The following is a 14,634-nucleotide window of genomic DNA, read 5'->3' as shown; positions in this document are numbered from 1 at the left end:
AGGTAGTACCTATTACCTGTTTATTATCAAACCTTTGGGAGTTACTTCTATGTTTGCTTATTATGCCATGCTATGCTAGTAGACATGGATTGGGTGAGTGATATCCATGACAGATGTGAGTGTTGTTAATTAATGGTTTATCTAAGGTGGCAATTTAAACACACATCTGGGTGGATTGAGGCATCTGGGTATTCCAGGACTTGCCTGTTTTCTTTTGGACCGCCACTCAGGCTTAAAGGGATCATGAGACTATTCATACTAGAAACTTCCGTGTGCAGCCACAAGCTATTATGGGCTCTAGCATAGTTGACTAAGTCGTGCGAACTCTTACAGTGGTAGACTAGCAGATGTAGGGGATGTAGGTGGTACGTTCTACCCGATCGTAAGGTGCTAGCGCTTCTGAAAGACTATGTCTCGATCATTCGTCTTCTCAAACACCATGTAGTGCGAGAAACCAAACGGAGGCGATCGAGTCTTGTGGGGAAAAGTGCGCAAACCTCTGCAGAGTGTAATAAAACTAATCATGGTTAGCCGTGTCCCCGGTTATGGACATCTTGAGTATCTAGTACTTGGATTATCATGTGAATCTCAACATGTTACCCTAAATTAATTTTGTTGGTTTTTGTTAATGATGATGCTTAATTGGGATTGAGAATGCTGTCAACCATTCTCAATATTTAACAACCACCGTGATAGTAATTAAATTTATTCCTTTGAAGTAGAAAAAAGTTGGCTTTACGCAAAACTGTAACCATAGAGCTTTCCACCAGCCAAATATGCATATAGTATAGCTGTTTCATTCCATTATTCTCTATGTGTTACCTTGCCAGCATATTCCATGTGCTGACCCGTTTCGGGCTGCAACGTTAATGTTGCAGACTTTTCAGACGACGATTAAGGAGTTTTTAGGTCGTGGTTCTATACTCAGTGATGCCGTTGGAGTTGATGGACTCACTTATCTTCCAAGCCTTCCGCTGTTAACGTTATAGATGGCCTTAAGCCATATTTATTGTAATAAGTTCTCTCTTGAGACACTCGATGTAATAAGTGTGTGATTGCTACTCTGTTATAAATCCTCCGAGTATTGTGTGGTGTCAGCATTACTGATCCAGGAATGACACCGGAGCACAGAGATCAGACTGTTTGAGGTCTGGTCGCTACAAGTGCCTTATTAAGCAATGACAAAGGAAGTAATGCAGATAAGGTTCAGGATAGTGACACATCCTTGTTGGTCTCCAACAAAGCTGATAAAACAGCTAAGGAAGACTATCTTGAAGACAGCGAGACAACCCCAAAGTCCTGTCTTGGTTTAGTGTTCGAGTTACTGGCCACTAGCGCTTGCACAAGCTATTCAAACTCACTGTCTGAATCAGTTCGGTTTTTTGAGTCTCAACTACAAGCTGAAAGACATCGATCAGCTGTGCTGCGACAAGAAGCAGAAGGACTGCGGAAGTCCCTGGAGCATTCAGATGCATACTTTCTGGTGCAACAGCAAGCGTTGGAGGATTTTAGCGCCAAACAGGACAAAGCTAATCAGCTTGCTAAGCTCATTGCCAGCATGGTGGATACCCAGGATAACATTTCTTGAGCTCTTTTGAAGTCGTTTCAGTTATGCTCTTGTTTTGCTGCCGCGTTTATTTGCACTGGTGGCCAATTTTGACGGTCGGTGTATGTAATGTGCTGCTTTGTTCCCTATATTTGCACTGGTGACGAACTTTGATGCTCAGTGGATGTAATATGTGTAATAGCGGTAATAGGCTAGCGTTAATTGCTTGCTTATTTATTTCCTTATTATCTTGTTTAGTTGTTTGCATGTAGTCACTGCAGTTATTTTTCTGTTTTTTTCTAGTGGCCACAATAGCCTATTTTTGGTAACTAGGCCAAAATAATCATGGCAACACACGAACTGTGGTAACCATGGGCCTCCTGCAGGCCGTATGATCCATGGGCCTTCGTCCGGCTGTAGGATCCATCGGCCTTCTATACGGGCCTTAGGGTCCATGGGCCTTCTACGGGCCGTAGGGTCCATGGGCCTTCTACGGGCCGTACAATTCATGGGCCTTCTACGGGTTGTACTATCCATGGGCCTCATACGGGTCGTAGGATCCATGGGCCTTCTACGGGGCGTATCATCATTTCGCCAATCATGGGCCGTACTATTCATGGACCATAACGGGCCGTTAATAGGTCGTATTTGATAACTCTATGAAAACAGTCCAACGGGTTTTTTTGACATGAAAATGGCCCAACGTATTAACGGTTCACAAACGGGCCGACTGAAATGACGGGCTGAATTTGGCCCACAGGCAGAACAGTAACGGGCCGTATGTAACCGAATGCTGCAAATGAGCCCAAGAATCAATGGGCCCTGAGAAGGCCGAAAGATAACTTGGGCTGGAAACGGCCCAATGAAATAATGGGTCGTTAATGGGTATAAAGTGATACACTGTTCATTACGGGCCAGTTTCACCACGGGCCGTTAATGGGCCAAGAGTTACAAAGGTCCTCATATGGGCTGAAAGAAGTCATGGGCGACACATGGGCCGGAAGTTAAAACGGGCTGAATCATAGTGGACGGCCCAGATGACGCTACTGGGCCTAATTCAGATAGGGCGAACAGGCCGTTAACAGGCTTTCCGTGGGCCGGCCCGCCACCTTTTGACCAAGTCAAACGGGCTGGCCTTTTCACAGGAATGGGCCTCTGTTGGGTCGTGCCATGTGTCGCCGTATCATAGGCGCCTTCGGTCCAATGAGCGGATGACATCTGTCCCAACGGTGAGCCGACACGTGTTTCCTCCAGCCAATGATGATTTTACACGTGGAAAATCTCCATTGGTCGAGGCTGTTAGCGGGTTATCGGATCCAAAACCTGACCCGATAGCTTAACGGCGTTCCGTTACGGTGGATGTCACGTGTCGGTCACCCTTGACGAAAGCACTTCTGTGACGCGCGATTTATCGTGATGAAAGTGGACACTTCCGTGATAATAATTTTGGTAATGTCATGAAACACTTCTACGACAGCACAGGTATGATTATCTTGATTCTGTCATAAAATCGTCGTGGATGTACATGCATGACAAAAAACACGCCCTACTATGACAAACATGTATCGTCACAGAAGTGTATTTTTTTAGTATAATTCACTGATCATTGAATCTGATAGTACGTTCCAGTGGAAGCCTTTAATCAACAAGAAGCATATTTTCGTCCTGAGGCGGCTATCATCATGGAGTGTAAGCAAATGCAGTTGGAATTTGCAAAGACTTCCTTTGTGCATTGTTTTCGTGAAGCGAATGAGGTAGCAGATAGCTTAGCTAGAAATTCTCTTACCATTAGATCTTAGGGATTTTGAGATAGTTCTATCCCGGACTTTATTTCTCCTCTTTTAGTAAATGACTGTCTATTATGTGAGGAATAAAGTCTATTACTATATTTGATGTCAAAAAAAAGTCTTGTGGCGATGATAAAATTCTTTCGAGTCTTGCTCTGAGGGTTTCAGAAAATTATGAAATTTATAGGTTTGGAATTAGGTCAAACAAAGTTGTGGGGCTCCCACAAGCTTGCCCACAACCCATTCTTAACACCCTCCCCTCCAAAGCTTCTAGTGTTGCATATTTTCAACAAAAACTCCTCGTAAATTTTTTCATGTTTGGACTTTTGTAAGTATGCATTTTTTGTAAAGCCAAAAACATGCAAAAAAAAACAGGAGCCGACACTGGACACTAAATTAATAGGTTAGTTCAGAAAAATAATATAAATAGCATATGACATATAAAATGATAATATAATAGCATTTAACAATTAAAAACTATAGATATGTCTAAGGCGCATCATTGTCCAGGTCTCTCCATATTTGGCCTAGATATGAGTTAGATATGAAGAATGTCGGTGAGCCCCATACACGTAAGACCGGTTTGAGGGAGCCGGCTGGGTCGTGATGTTTTCACCGGTTAGTGATCGAGGTTATAAAAAAAAGATTAGTGACCGACCCGTCTGACCCGGATATATGGGGCAATAAAGGGGTTGGCATCGATGAAATGGCAAAAATTGCATCTGAATATACGAAGCTTGGATTAAGAAAAAGAATTTCACTAACCTACCATCTAGTCTAGACGGATAAAAAGAGAGTGAGCCCGTCTCAAAAAGAGAGAGAGAAAAAAAAAAGCGAAACGACGCTTGGTGGGCTGCTCCATTCCGGGTTCCGGCCAGAATCATACCAAACCCTCGCGTCGCCCCGCCACCATGGCCGACGGCGCCGCCTCCCTCCTCCCCACCGCCGGATACGACGGCGAGGACCGAATCAGCGCCCTCCACGACGACCTCCTCTGTGCCATCATCTCCCGCCTCTCCGTCACGGACGCCGCCCGCACCACCGCCCTCTCCCCCCGCTGGTGCCACCTCTGGCGCTCCACCCCGCTCGCCCTCGACGATGTCCACCTCCACGAGTCCGTCCGTGACGCCGTAGTCCCCCGGATCCTTGCTGACCATCCGGGGCCCTTCCGCGCCGTCCGCCTCGCCGAATGCAGGTCAGCCTCCCTGGACCATGAGCTCGCCGAGTGGCCGCGCCTCCTCGCCACCAAGGGCATACAGAAACTCGCCCTCGTCAACAAGCACGCCCAGGCGCAGCACACCTTCTCGCCCCTCCCGGCTGACATCCTCCGTTGCGCCTCTCTCCAGAGCATCTCGTTGAGCTTCTGGACGTTCCCCGTTGACCTCTCCGACGTCTTTCTTCCCAAGCTCCAGAGTCTCAATATGACAAGAGTTGACATGAGCGACCATGACCTGGAGTGCTTGCTTGCTGTCAGCCCCGTTCTGAAGATCATTGTGCTCGCCCGCAACAAGCCCAAGCATGTGCATCTCCGCAGCCAAAGCCTCCAATGCGTGGTCATTGGACGCTCCGCGGTGAAGGAGGTCGCCGTGATGGAAACACCACTCTTGGATCGCCTTATCTTGTTGGATCCGCCTCGTGTTGTCGGAGGTGCTGGTATGAGGGTCAAGTTTGCCTGTGCACCCAACCTGCGGGTGCTTGGCTACCTGGAGCCCAGAGGTCACAAGCTGCAGATCGGCGACCATGTCATCGAGGTACGGTGCCTCTCCATCTCTATTTCAACACGAAATTATTTGGGGATTTTAGAAAATCATTCCATCCACTGAGATTAGTACAAATTACTCCATCCATCAATAAATGAGTATGTTGCATATCTGTTCGGGTGCACTGCATTGCAGCCAAACATGAAGGCAAGCCCAGGAACCGTGGTTCCAAGCGTCAAGATATTGGCCTTGAAGGTGAATTTTGGTGTCTTGGGGGAGGTCAACATGCTTGCCCGTTTCCTTAGATGCTTTCCCAATGTTGACACGCTTCACATCGAGGTTTCTCCCATTTCTTTCCGTCAGTCGATCATTTGGCAATGGTATTTCAATTATTAGCAGCATGATCCACATATGTAACTGAACTGTCCATGCATTGGTATAAATTTGCAGTCTCTCCGGCATGATCCATTCGTAGCTGGCTATGATCCAACGGGGGAGTACCATGCCAAGTTCTGGCAGGAGGTCAGTCCAATTAAATGCTTGAGATCACACGTCAAGAGGATGGTTTTCCACAAATATCGAGGGTATCAAAACGAATTTGAATTCCTCAAGTTCATCGCCAAGGGTGCGCTGGAGCTGCAGTCTTTGGTGCTTGTGCCGCGTGAAGAAAATTTTGCTTTACGACATGAGATGGATGAGATGATAGACGGATTGGGGTGTCCACGGTTTCGAGAATGGACCTCCAAAGTATTGCTGGTGTTGACTAAAGTAGACGTTGCTTTTAGTTTGAAGGAAGCATCTGATCTTACTGTCGACGACCCTTTTCCCTGCTCAATGCATGGCTAATTCGTTCAATATATATATACAAGATCGATCCCAGCCTTTTGGGGAATCATCGACTGCCGTAGTGCAAGATCACAATGTTAAAGTTTGAAGGCATGCTATCTCTTGGATTAAACCAGGTTTCAACTAGGAGTACCAAGAGTACATGTAAGTATCTAAGCTGGCAGAACTACTGAAAAGGCCAGCGTTATCTTATCATGTTATCTAACGTCATGTATTACTAGTGATAAATCAACTACTATGTGGTTCTGAAATCTGATATAGTAGGCCTGCTTTGTAGCCATTTTCTCTGCTATGCTTTGTAGAGTGCACCTCTGTCAGTTTTTGTTCATATCATCAGATGATCAGACTATACCAAGCTAGGTTGACAAGTTTTCCAGTGCTATGCAACAGAAAGAAAAAAATAAACTTGTGCTAGAACTGAATTGAGGAAGACTCCTAGCAAGTTGCTGTTCTATGCACAAAGGCCATATTTCTGAATCGGTGAAGGTCTTTGTGTTGTCTGGCAAAAACTGAGCAAGGTCTGGGAGCTACCCCAGAATAAGATTTCAACTTCCCAGGACCTGACTGGCTCCTGCACCTGCTAAGTAAATCTGGCCTGATCTTGTATCCTGCTGTTATTTTAGAGGCAATGGCGCCTTCCTAATAACACAGTTAATAGTAAGTCTCAAATCTTTGCTTCAGCGCACTTCCTGCAAAACCATCTCCAGTCTCACTCTGGAGAAGTTGTCTGCTCTGTGTTGTTGCCTCCGCATTCTGGAATCTGGGCTGGTATGTATAGGGCCTGTTTGGATGCTCGCATCATTTTTGGGTTTCCCGGGAATCTGGACAGGTAGAGCCTATTCTAGGTGATACGAGTTCTGAGCCATGTTTTGCAAGTTGTTTGGTTGCCTGCGTTGCCTTTCCTCGCATGAGCAGAAAGAAACAGAAGCATGGCGTTTGGTTGCATCCATATGCTGTCCAGATGCAATGTTTAGCTGTTTGGTTAGGTGCATACTGATGGTTACTCTCAACTCCTGTCCATATGGTGAACTTATCTCAGACCACCACACAACTTCGTCTATGAGTGTCAAAATAAAAACTTACCACATGAGTTGTGTGAAACAATGAGATGAAGTTAGATGTCAAAAATTTCAAATGAGCGATCATGTGTGATGGATTTGATGAAATTCACCTAAATTAAATCCAAAGTTGAACATGAAATCGAGGAGTTACAGCTAACGAAACTTGGAGTCAGTTGCTGGAATGGAATCACATCCTCAATCTTCATCTTTTTCATCTAGACCTCTCGTGAAAGCAGTGGATTGACAAAGTAGATGATCAAGAGGGTATGTGAGAGAGCTTGAAGAAAATAAGTTCACACACATGAACACCTGCACTACATTAGAAAATGTAGATCTATTCGTATATGACGATCGAAACACAAAACTTAAAACACGAAAGTTGTGTGACGGGAGAGATCAAACTACTTCTCAAAATAAATAAAAAATGATCGACCGTGTGCGATAGTTTTGACAAAATTTTCCTAAAAAACTCTAAACATAGCCCCTCCATTTCTTTTTAATTTGCATATGAGATTTGGTCAAAGTCAAACTTTGTAAAGTTTGACTAGGTTTGTAGAAAAAGATATCAGCATTCACACTATGAAATCAATATTATTAGATCCATGATGAAATTAATTTTCATAACATATAACTTTAGTGTTGTGGATGGTGGATGTTGATATTTTTTTCTATAAAATTAGTCAAACTTTGATTAGTCAAACTTTTAAAGTTTGACTTTGACCCATTTTTTTTGAAACAAGGCAAAAGATTTGCCATTTTCATTGATTAAGAAAGAAGGTTTACACTTATGCCCACAACACGGGGAAGAAAACAACTACTCTTGGGGCATTACATACTCAAGTATTTCACACCCGCTAGAGCCCAAAGATGGGCCTCTTCCTTGACCCTCCCGACAATTAACATGGTCGGTGCGGCGGTGTTGCGGAAAACTCTCGCATTGCATTTCTTCTAAATCTCCAAAGGTACCAACATCATCAGCGAAGTGAGAGCCTTCCAGTGCGGTCTTGTATTGTTCACTGTATCAGCCCAAGCCAAAGTAGAGAAATTCAGGAGGCCCAGCCAGTTTGCTCAAGCCGAAGTGAGAGCCTTTGACCCAATTTTATATATAAACTAAAAAGAAACGAAGGGAGTACATACATAATTGAAGTTTAATAGACAACGAAACCAGGAACTGATCACAGAAAGAATGTCGATGTGCATCTTTTTCTATAAAGTTTATCTTGAATTGAAGCACCATTGTATAAATTAAAAGTGATTAGTGGAGAAGATTAAGAAATACAGGTGCTCGGCCTTTAAGACTGGGGTTCATCAACAGCACCTTCAGGATCCTCACTGGCTGAAGGTGCCGGTCAATTTCTAAGCAAACAAACAGCTCAGATTTGGACCCAGAAAGCCTGCATCAAATCCTTCCTCCTTTATCTGTCACACGCTATTTGCTCCAAAAAATATATATATTATCACACCTACCCCCCTCAAAAAAAAAAATTGTATCACACGCTAACCCTTCCAACCTCACGTAACCCATTTCTGGAGTCCATTCCGTCTCCGTGGTCTCGGGCGGCGCTGTTGATGAACCCCCGCCATGCCCTTGAGCTCCTGCGCCAGTGCCGCTCCATCCGACACCTCGACCAGCTCCACGCCCACCTCCTCGCCCACGGCCCATCCACCGTCGCCTCCCTCGCCTCCCAGCTCGTCGCCTCCTACTGCGCGCTCTCCGGTGGCGCCGGACACGTGGGACTCTGCCACGCCCGCCGCCTGTTCGACAGAGTTCCCGAGCCGGACAGGTTCGCGTACAACAGCCTTATCAGGGCGTACTCCAACAGCGGTTTTCCCCAGGAGGCGCTGTGCCTGCACCGCGACGCCCTCCGGCGCGGCATCCTGCCGAACGAGTTCACACTGCCCTTCGTGCTCAAGGCGTGCGCCAGGGCGCGAGCCGCAGAGCACGCGCTGGCCACCCATGGAGTGGCTGTCAAGCTCGGTTATGTGCGGCAAGTGTTCGTGGGCAACGCGCTCCTGCACTCGTATGCGTCGGCCGGGTCGCTGCGGGACTCTCGGCGGTTCTTTGCTGAGATGGCGCCGGACAGGAATGTCGTGTCGTGGAACACGATGATTGGTGGATATGCACAGGCCGGGGAGACCAGCGAGGCGTGTGCCTTGTTTGGAGAGATGAGGCGCCAAGGAGTGTTGGCCGATGTGTTCACGTTCGTCAGCCTGCTTCTCGTTTGCTCAAGCGAGGGAAATCTTGAGGTTGGTCGGCTGGTGCATTGTCATATGTTGGCTAGTGGATCCCGGGTAGATCTGATTCTTGGCAATGCACTGGTAGACATGTACGGTAAGTGCGGGGATCTGTGGATGGCTCGTAGATGTTTTGACGTGATGCCGATAAAGAATGTCGTTTCGTGGACTTCCATGCTTTGTGCCCTGGCGAAACATGGCTCGGTTGATGCTGCGAGAGATTGGTTTGAGCAGATGCCGGAGAGGAACATAGTCTCTTGGAATGCCATGATCTCTTGCTATGTTCAAGCTGGCCGATTCTGTGAAACTTTGGGTCTTTATAACCGTATGAAATCTCTAGGTCTCACTCCAGATGAGGTTACCTTGGCTGGTGTCCTCTCTGCCCATGGACAAAATGGCGATTTGGCCTCTGGAAGGATGATGCACTGTTATATCAAAGACAATTTTAGTGATCCTGGTGTCACTCTACTTAATTCACTTATTGATATGTATGCAAGATGTGGCCAGGTAGACACATCCATAAGTTTGTTCACTGAGATGCCCAATAAAAACACTATCTCTTGGAATGTGATTATTGGAGCGCTAGCCATGCATGGGCGTGCACAAGAGGCAGTCATGTTCTTCAGGGCTATGGTATCTGATGCCTTCTCCCCTGATGAGATCACATTTGTCGGTCTTCTTTCTGCATGCAGTCATGGTGGTCTACTAGAAGATGGACAGTATTACTTCAAAGCCATGAGACATGTTTACGATGTTAAGCCTGAAGTTGAGCACTATGCTTGCATGGTTGATCTGCTTGGTCGCCGTGGCCATCTTGCAAAAGCTGTTGATCTAATAAAAGATATGCCAATGAAGCCTGACGTTGTGGTTTGGGGTGCATTAATTGGAGCCTGCAGGATCCATGGCAATGCAGAGATCGGCAAGCTAGCGATCAAACAACTGCTTGAGTTGGAGGGAATCAATGGAGGCTTGTTTGTCCTAATTTCTAATTTGTTGTATGAAACTCACCAGTGGGAGGACATGAAAAGGCTAAGGAAGCTAATGAGAGAGCGGGGAACAAAAAAAGATATGGGTGTTAGTTCAATTGAAGTAAATAACAACATACATGAATTTGGAGTGGAAGACGAATGCTCAAGTGAGATATACGCGGCAGTTGATCAGTTGGCGTATCATTTAGTCTCTCTGCATGTCCTGGCTGTGCAGCCTGTAGAACTCATCATGGAAGAGTGAATAAGCTATTCTGTGCCTGATGCAGAGCATGAGCTGCAAAGGGATATATTCATACCAAGTAGCCTGTCTGAGGAAACCTGAAGGTAGGTGTAAAGAAGCATCCCTGAAATAGTGAAAGTATGCCTAGGTTCATTTGAATTTTGAACATTGAATAATACAATTTCAGGCATTTATTTATTCACATTTGAATCCTGTAAACTTGAGCTTCCTTTGATGTAAACCTGCATTTTTCCTGCTAATCGGTTCAGTTTCAGGCTTTCTGCAGATACCACGGTTCAGTGGGGCAACCAACTCAACCGACTGTACAGACAGTTAGGTCAGTGGCATTACATCGACAACACTCAGGATTCTCTGCCTTGGCTGTGATGTCTCATCAATATCTGGAGAAACTAAAGCTCATAAACAGTAAGTTCATCAAACCGGAAGGACCGCCGGAGAGCATCCTGACTGCTAATCACCTGTAAGGAACCAAATTGTTCTTAGCTTTACTGGGGATTGAACTGTCTACCATTTACGAACAACATTTTTCTTGTATTTTTACCTGACCAACAGTTTGACTGTGCCATGATCATGACAGAAAGTTAGCTGTCACATATGAATTCACCAAAAAAAGAGGTGTTTGTATTTTTGGCAGGAATTAAATGTTCAATTGATCAGCTGGAAATTGGGATCAGTGATCTTTTTTGATGGGATAGATATACTAGGCAGGCCAGGCCCCCTGCACCTGATATATTCAGTTAGGGTCTATGGTTGTTTTTTTTACCCAATTGGAAAATTTTCATATTAGCTTGTAATTCATAATATTCTTTTTAAAATAGCTAACAAAGTGCAAAAACTTTACCCAACCAGAACTGGTGCGCATGTTCAAGTTTCCAACTATCCAGGATCCAGCTACTTCTCAAGGGTCCTTGCTGGTAATAAGGACCTGCTATCGGAAGTACTAAGTGAAGAAAGTGCACCACCAGCATGTTACTATTGGTAAAGCATTTGAATCATGTTTTTGCACATGATAGGATCAATTGCATTTATGGTCCCAAGTCACTCCAGTCAGTAGTATAATCCACTTGCGAAGCCAATTTTCTATTTCTATTTCTGATTTTGCTGTTTGTTGCTTAATTTCCTGAAGTCTAACAATGTGATTGTTCACTTGTCAAACATATACACTAAGATGCTTCGTGAACTCACAAGTGTTAACTGCGATGTTTACAGACTGAATTACTTCCTGGGGATGGACTTGTCTAAGAAAGATGGTGTGCTCAATGATGTCTTGATTGTCCCCACTTCTGGGCACGGTACTGAGCTTGTTTTTGGAACCAGAGCTTGAGTTCCTGTTACAAACCACGAAGAAGCCTCTTAAAGCAACTGTGGAATATTCAAGGCACTTCAGCTATTCTCTGGAGAGGAGGATGAAGCCACTGTTTTGGGTAATTGAGTGTAGAAGCATATGCCGCTGTCTGACAGACATATTTCCATAAAACAATGAGCTTTTTGCTGAAGCGTACTTGGTTGACTTACAATCGAGCAAAGGTGGCTAATTGACTTTCATAAAGAGCTAACCATGTTGTCATGCCTGATTATACATATTTATGCTTCCATCTGGGGAGGCTGTTTTTTGAGATGCAAAGCCACTTCAACGGTGTTGATCATTCAGATGGCAAGCACTGTATACCGCATGAAACCAGAAGATAAAGGTTTTTCATGGTCTTAACTCACTGTTAGAACACCAGTTTATCATAATTGGGGAATACTTTAAGAACTGGATGACAAACACCTTTATTTTTCACCATGCAAAGTTTTCGGTAGTAGTCATGGCTGACTTTTCATGCTACTGGAGCTCCAGCATGTTGCCAGGGTTCTGCACATATATGCCCAGCCAAGGTCAAGATTTTAGGATTAGGACATTTGAATGTGGATGACTTTTTCTCAAATCTCAACAGGGGCTATTCTGGGTGGAATTTCAACAAAAAGTCAACTGGATGTATGTGTTGATATGTTTTCAACTTTTTTTTCACTTTTAATTCAAGCTGCTATGGCACGAAGAGAAGTCGATCTGTTATCCTGACTGGCACTTTTTTTTTGAAGGAATCCTGATTGATAGTTGCAGTAGTACAACCTTCGACCCTTCTACGGGCAGATGAATACTTAATCTATCCCTAGCTTTATCTTTTTCTTTAGCAAGGAGTACATTTATTTAACCACTTACAGTGTAGACAGTATTAGTATTACAGAGCAATACAGCAACTAAAAGAAATACCAGTTCCAATAATAATTTAGTGAAACAAGATCCAGCTACAACTTCATAACCAAATATAATTATTATACTACTTTGCATCATTGTTCAACAGCATGATCAACTGCGCAAGACTCCAAAAACATGGGAGAGTAGACTTGCCCTTGATTTATTTTCCAACTGCGGAGTGCTCTATGCATGTTTATTTGAAGCATTTGGCATTGAGAGCGGCTTTGTCTCGCTTTATGCGAGCCACAAGCTCGTCTCGCTTCTGCGTCACTACTAATGGACCAGCCCAAGAACTTCTTACAGCTTAATTCATTTTTCTTCTGCGTCACAAACATTCTTTTATTTATTTATATTTTCGAAAATATTCTAAATACATATATTCCAAAACTTAAATTTACTTAAAATATTTTAAAACCATGAATTTAAATTTTTTAGCGCAGTGCAAAAAAATGTTAGTGTAATTGTTAGCGCACATGTTTCAAAAAAATGTGAGTGATATTTTAGAAAATGTTTATGCAATGTAAAAAAGTGTTTGTAAAATTCAAAAAGATGTTTCGTGCCATTCAGGAAAAAATGGGCGTTACATTTACAAATATGTTCAGGTGTTTCAAGAATATGTCTGTGGCATTTAAAGAAAATGTTTATACAATGTTTCATATCATTCTAAAACCTGTTTCAAATTGTATCTAAAAAATGTTTAACATGTATTTGAAAAATTGTTAGTATTTTATTTTAAACATGGTAAATGTGTATGTAATAATGTTTTAGATGTATACGAAAAATGTATCATGTATTTAGAAAATGTTGAACGTCTATAAAAAATGCTCCTTATGTATACTAAAAATGTACAATGTTTAAAAAATCTTATAAAAAATCCAAAAAATCCGGTAAAGAAACACAGAAAACTGAATCCCAAAAGAAAACCATTGAAAACGGACACATAAAACCAAAAATGGAGAAGCAAGAAAACCGCTAAAGAAACACAGAAAACCAATGAAAACCAGCACATAAAATGCACCAAAAAAGCCGCCTGAAATCTGCTTGTACGAAATATGAAGTGCTATCTTGCACTCATGTCTTCGCGCAATCAATTCGATGGATTCGAAGTCCTAAAATCCTGTGAAGCTTTGGCTTCGTTCGTTTAGGGAATTTGCATATAGAAGACCTATTTTCCTTTCCAAGAAAAAAAGTTTAGCATTTCTTCCAACACGTCCTGGTGATCTATTATATTTTTAGAGGTATGGCTATATGATCATATACATTGACTCTTATTATGAGATCTAAATAATTGGAGAAGAACACCACATTCATGCTTATGTTGTTGTCTCTATTATATTGTGTGTGCGACTATCCTATTTTATAGGTGTTCGTTAAATGAAATTTGAGGGGGTGGGGGTGGGGGTGGGGTGGGGTACTACTTTGGCTGCCCATAGCCATCAGGGAGCTGAATCTTCCAGCCTAAAGAACCCACACAACCTAGCTTGTCCAGATCTGGAGTATGAGGAAACATAGTAGCAATCCAGCTCCTATGGTGGCACCAATGCACGTCATGAAAAAAAGATGTTGGCAACCTTCACCACCACATTCTCCTGCCTAAGAATGAGAAGAGGTTTGCTACACCTACAGATAAATTCTACATAATTAAAGCTACATGCTGAGTTTGGTGAGATTTGATTGGAAATGGGAGAGTGAGGGAGTCCACACCCCAAAATGCAGAGGAGAGTGGTGGATTAGTGGATGATGGGGGGCAAGTCCGTAGCACCTCTATAACACACTTGTAGGTCTAGGGGATGGGATGGCAGGGGATATTGGAATGGCCTAAAATTCCATAGCAATGGGTCTTTTAGGCCGGCTTTATAGTGAAATTAGGGTTGGAGATACGGTTACAACTAGCCAAGAAAAACGGGAGGGTCAACACAATTTTTGTTGGTTCGGGTTGTAACATGCCGGTACAAAAGCACATGCTCTTGCAATGTTGTGCTTACAGAAG

The 14,634-nt window shown here is 43.7% G+C and overlaps 2 protein-coding genes across 7 annotated transcripts; both read left to right on the top strand.

The window, feature by feature from the left end:
* Positions 1-4,180: 4,180 nt before the first annotated feature.
* On the top strand, positions 4,181-6,079 carry LOC123152037 (FBD-associated F-box protein At5g60610). Its single transcript, XM_044571647.1, has 3 exons — positions 4,181-5,084; positions 5,229-5,372; positions 5,484-6,079. Exons 1-3 carry the CDS (start codon positions 4,245-4,247, stop codon positions 5,877-5,879), a joined length of 1,380 nt encoding a protein of 459 aa, XP_044427582.1. The 5' UTR covers positions 4,181-4,244; the 3' UTR covers positions 5,880-6,079.
* Positions 6,080-8,337: 2,258 nt separating this feature from the next.
* LOC123148219 (pentatricopeptide repeat-containing protein At2g22410, mitochondrial) lies at positions 8,338-12,113 on the top strand. 6 transcript variants are annotated; one of them, XM_044567596.1, is made up of 5 exons: positions 8,338-10,488; positions 10,660-10,865; positions 11,040-11,141; positions 11,255-11,383; positions 11,615-12,113. In XM_044567596.1, the coding sequence occupies exon 1, from the start codon at positions 8,510-8,512 to the stop codon at positions 10,403-10,405; it is 1,896 nt and encodes a 631-aa protein (XP_044423531.1). In that variant the 5' UTR covers positions 8,338-8,509; the 3' UTR covers positions 10,406-10,488; positions 10,660-10,865; positions 11,040-11,141; positions 11,255-11,383; positions 11,615-12,113. The 6 variants fall into 6 exon arrangements, with proteins under 6 accessions (XP_044423531.1, XP_044423532.1, XP_044423529.1 ...); XM_044567597.1 differs by lacking the exon at positions 11,040-11,141 and having other exon boundaries at positions 10,660-10,810; XM_044567594.1 differs by lacking the exon at positions 11,040-11,141.
* The last annotated feature ends 2,521 nt before the right edge of the window (positions 12,114-14,634 follow it).

The sequence above is a fragment of the Triticum aestivum genome, chromosome 7A (assembly GCF_018294505.1).
Source record: "Triticum aestivum cultivar Chinese Spring chromosome 7A, IWGSC CS RefSeq v2.1, whole genome shotgun sequence".
Lineage (NCBI taxonomy): Eukaryota > Viridiplantae > Streptophyta > Magnoliopsida > Poales > Poaceae > Triticum > Triticum aestivum.
The sequence above is the reverse complement of the archived record's forward strand: the minus strand, read 5'-3'. Positions and strand labels throughout refer to the sequence as shown.

Coding starts and splice junctions, on each gene's coding strand:
- LOC123152037 (XM_044571647.1), top strand. CDS start 4,245: ATGGCCGACGGCGCCGCCTCCCTCCTCCCCACCGCCGGATACGACGGC. Junction 5,085..5,228: donor TCGGCGACCATGTCATCGAG/GTACGGTGCCTC, acceptor ACTGCATTGCAG/CCAAACATGAAGGCAAGCCC. Junction 5,373..5,483: donor TTGACACGCTTCACATCGAG/GTTTCTCCCATT, acceptor ATAAATTTGCAG/TCTCTCCGGCATGATCCATT.
- LOC123148219 (XM_044567597.1), top strand. CDS start 8,510: ATGAACCCCCGCCATGCCCTTGAGCTCCTGCGCCAGTGCCGCTCCATC.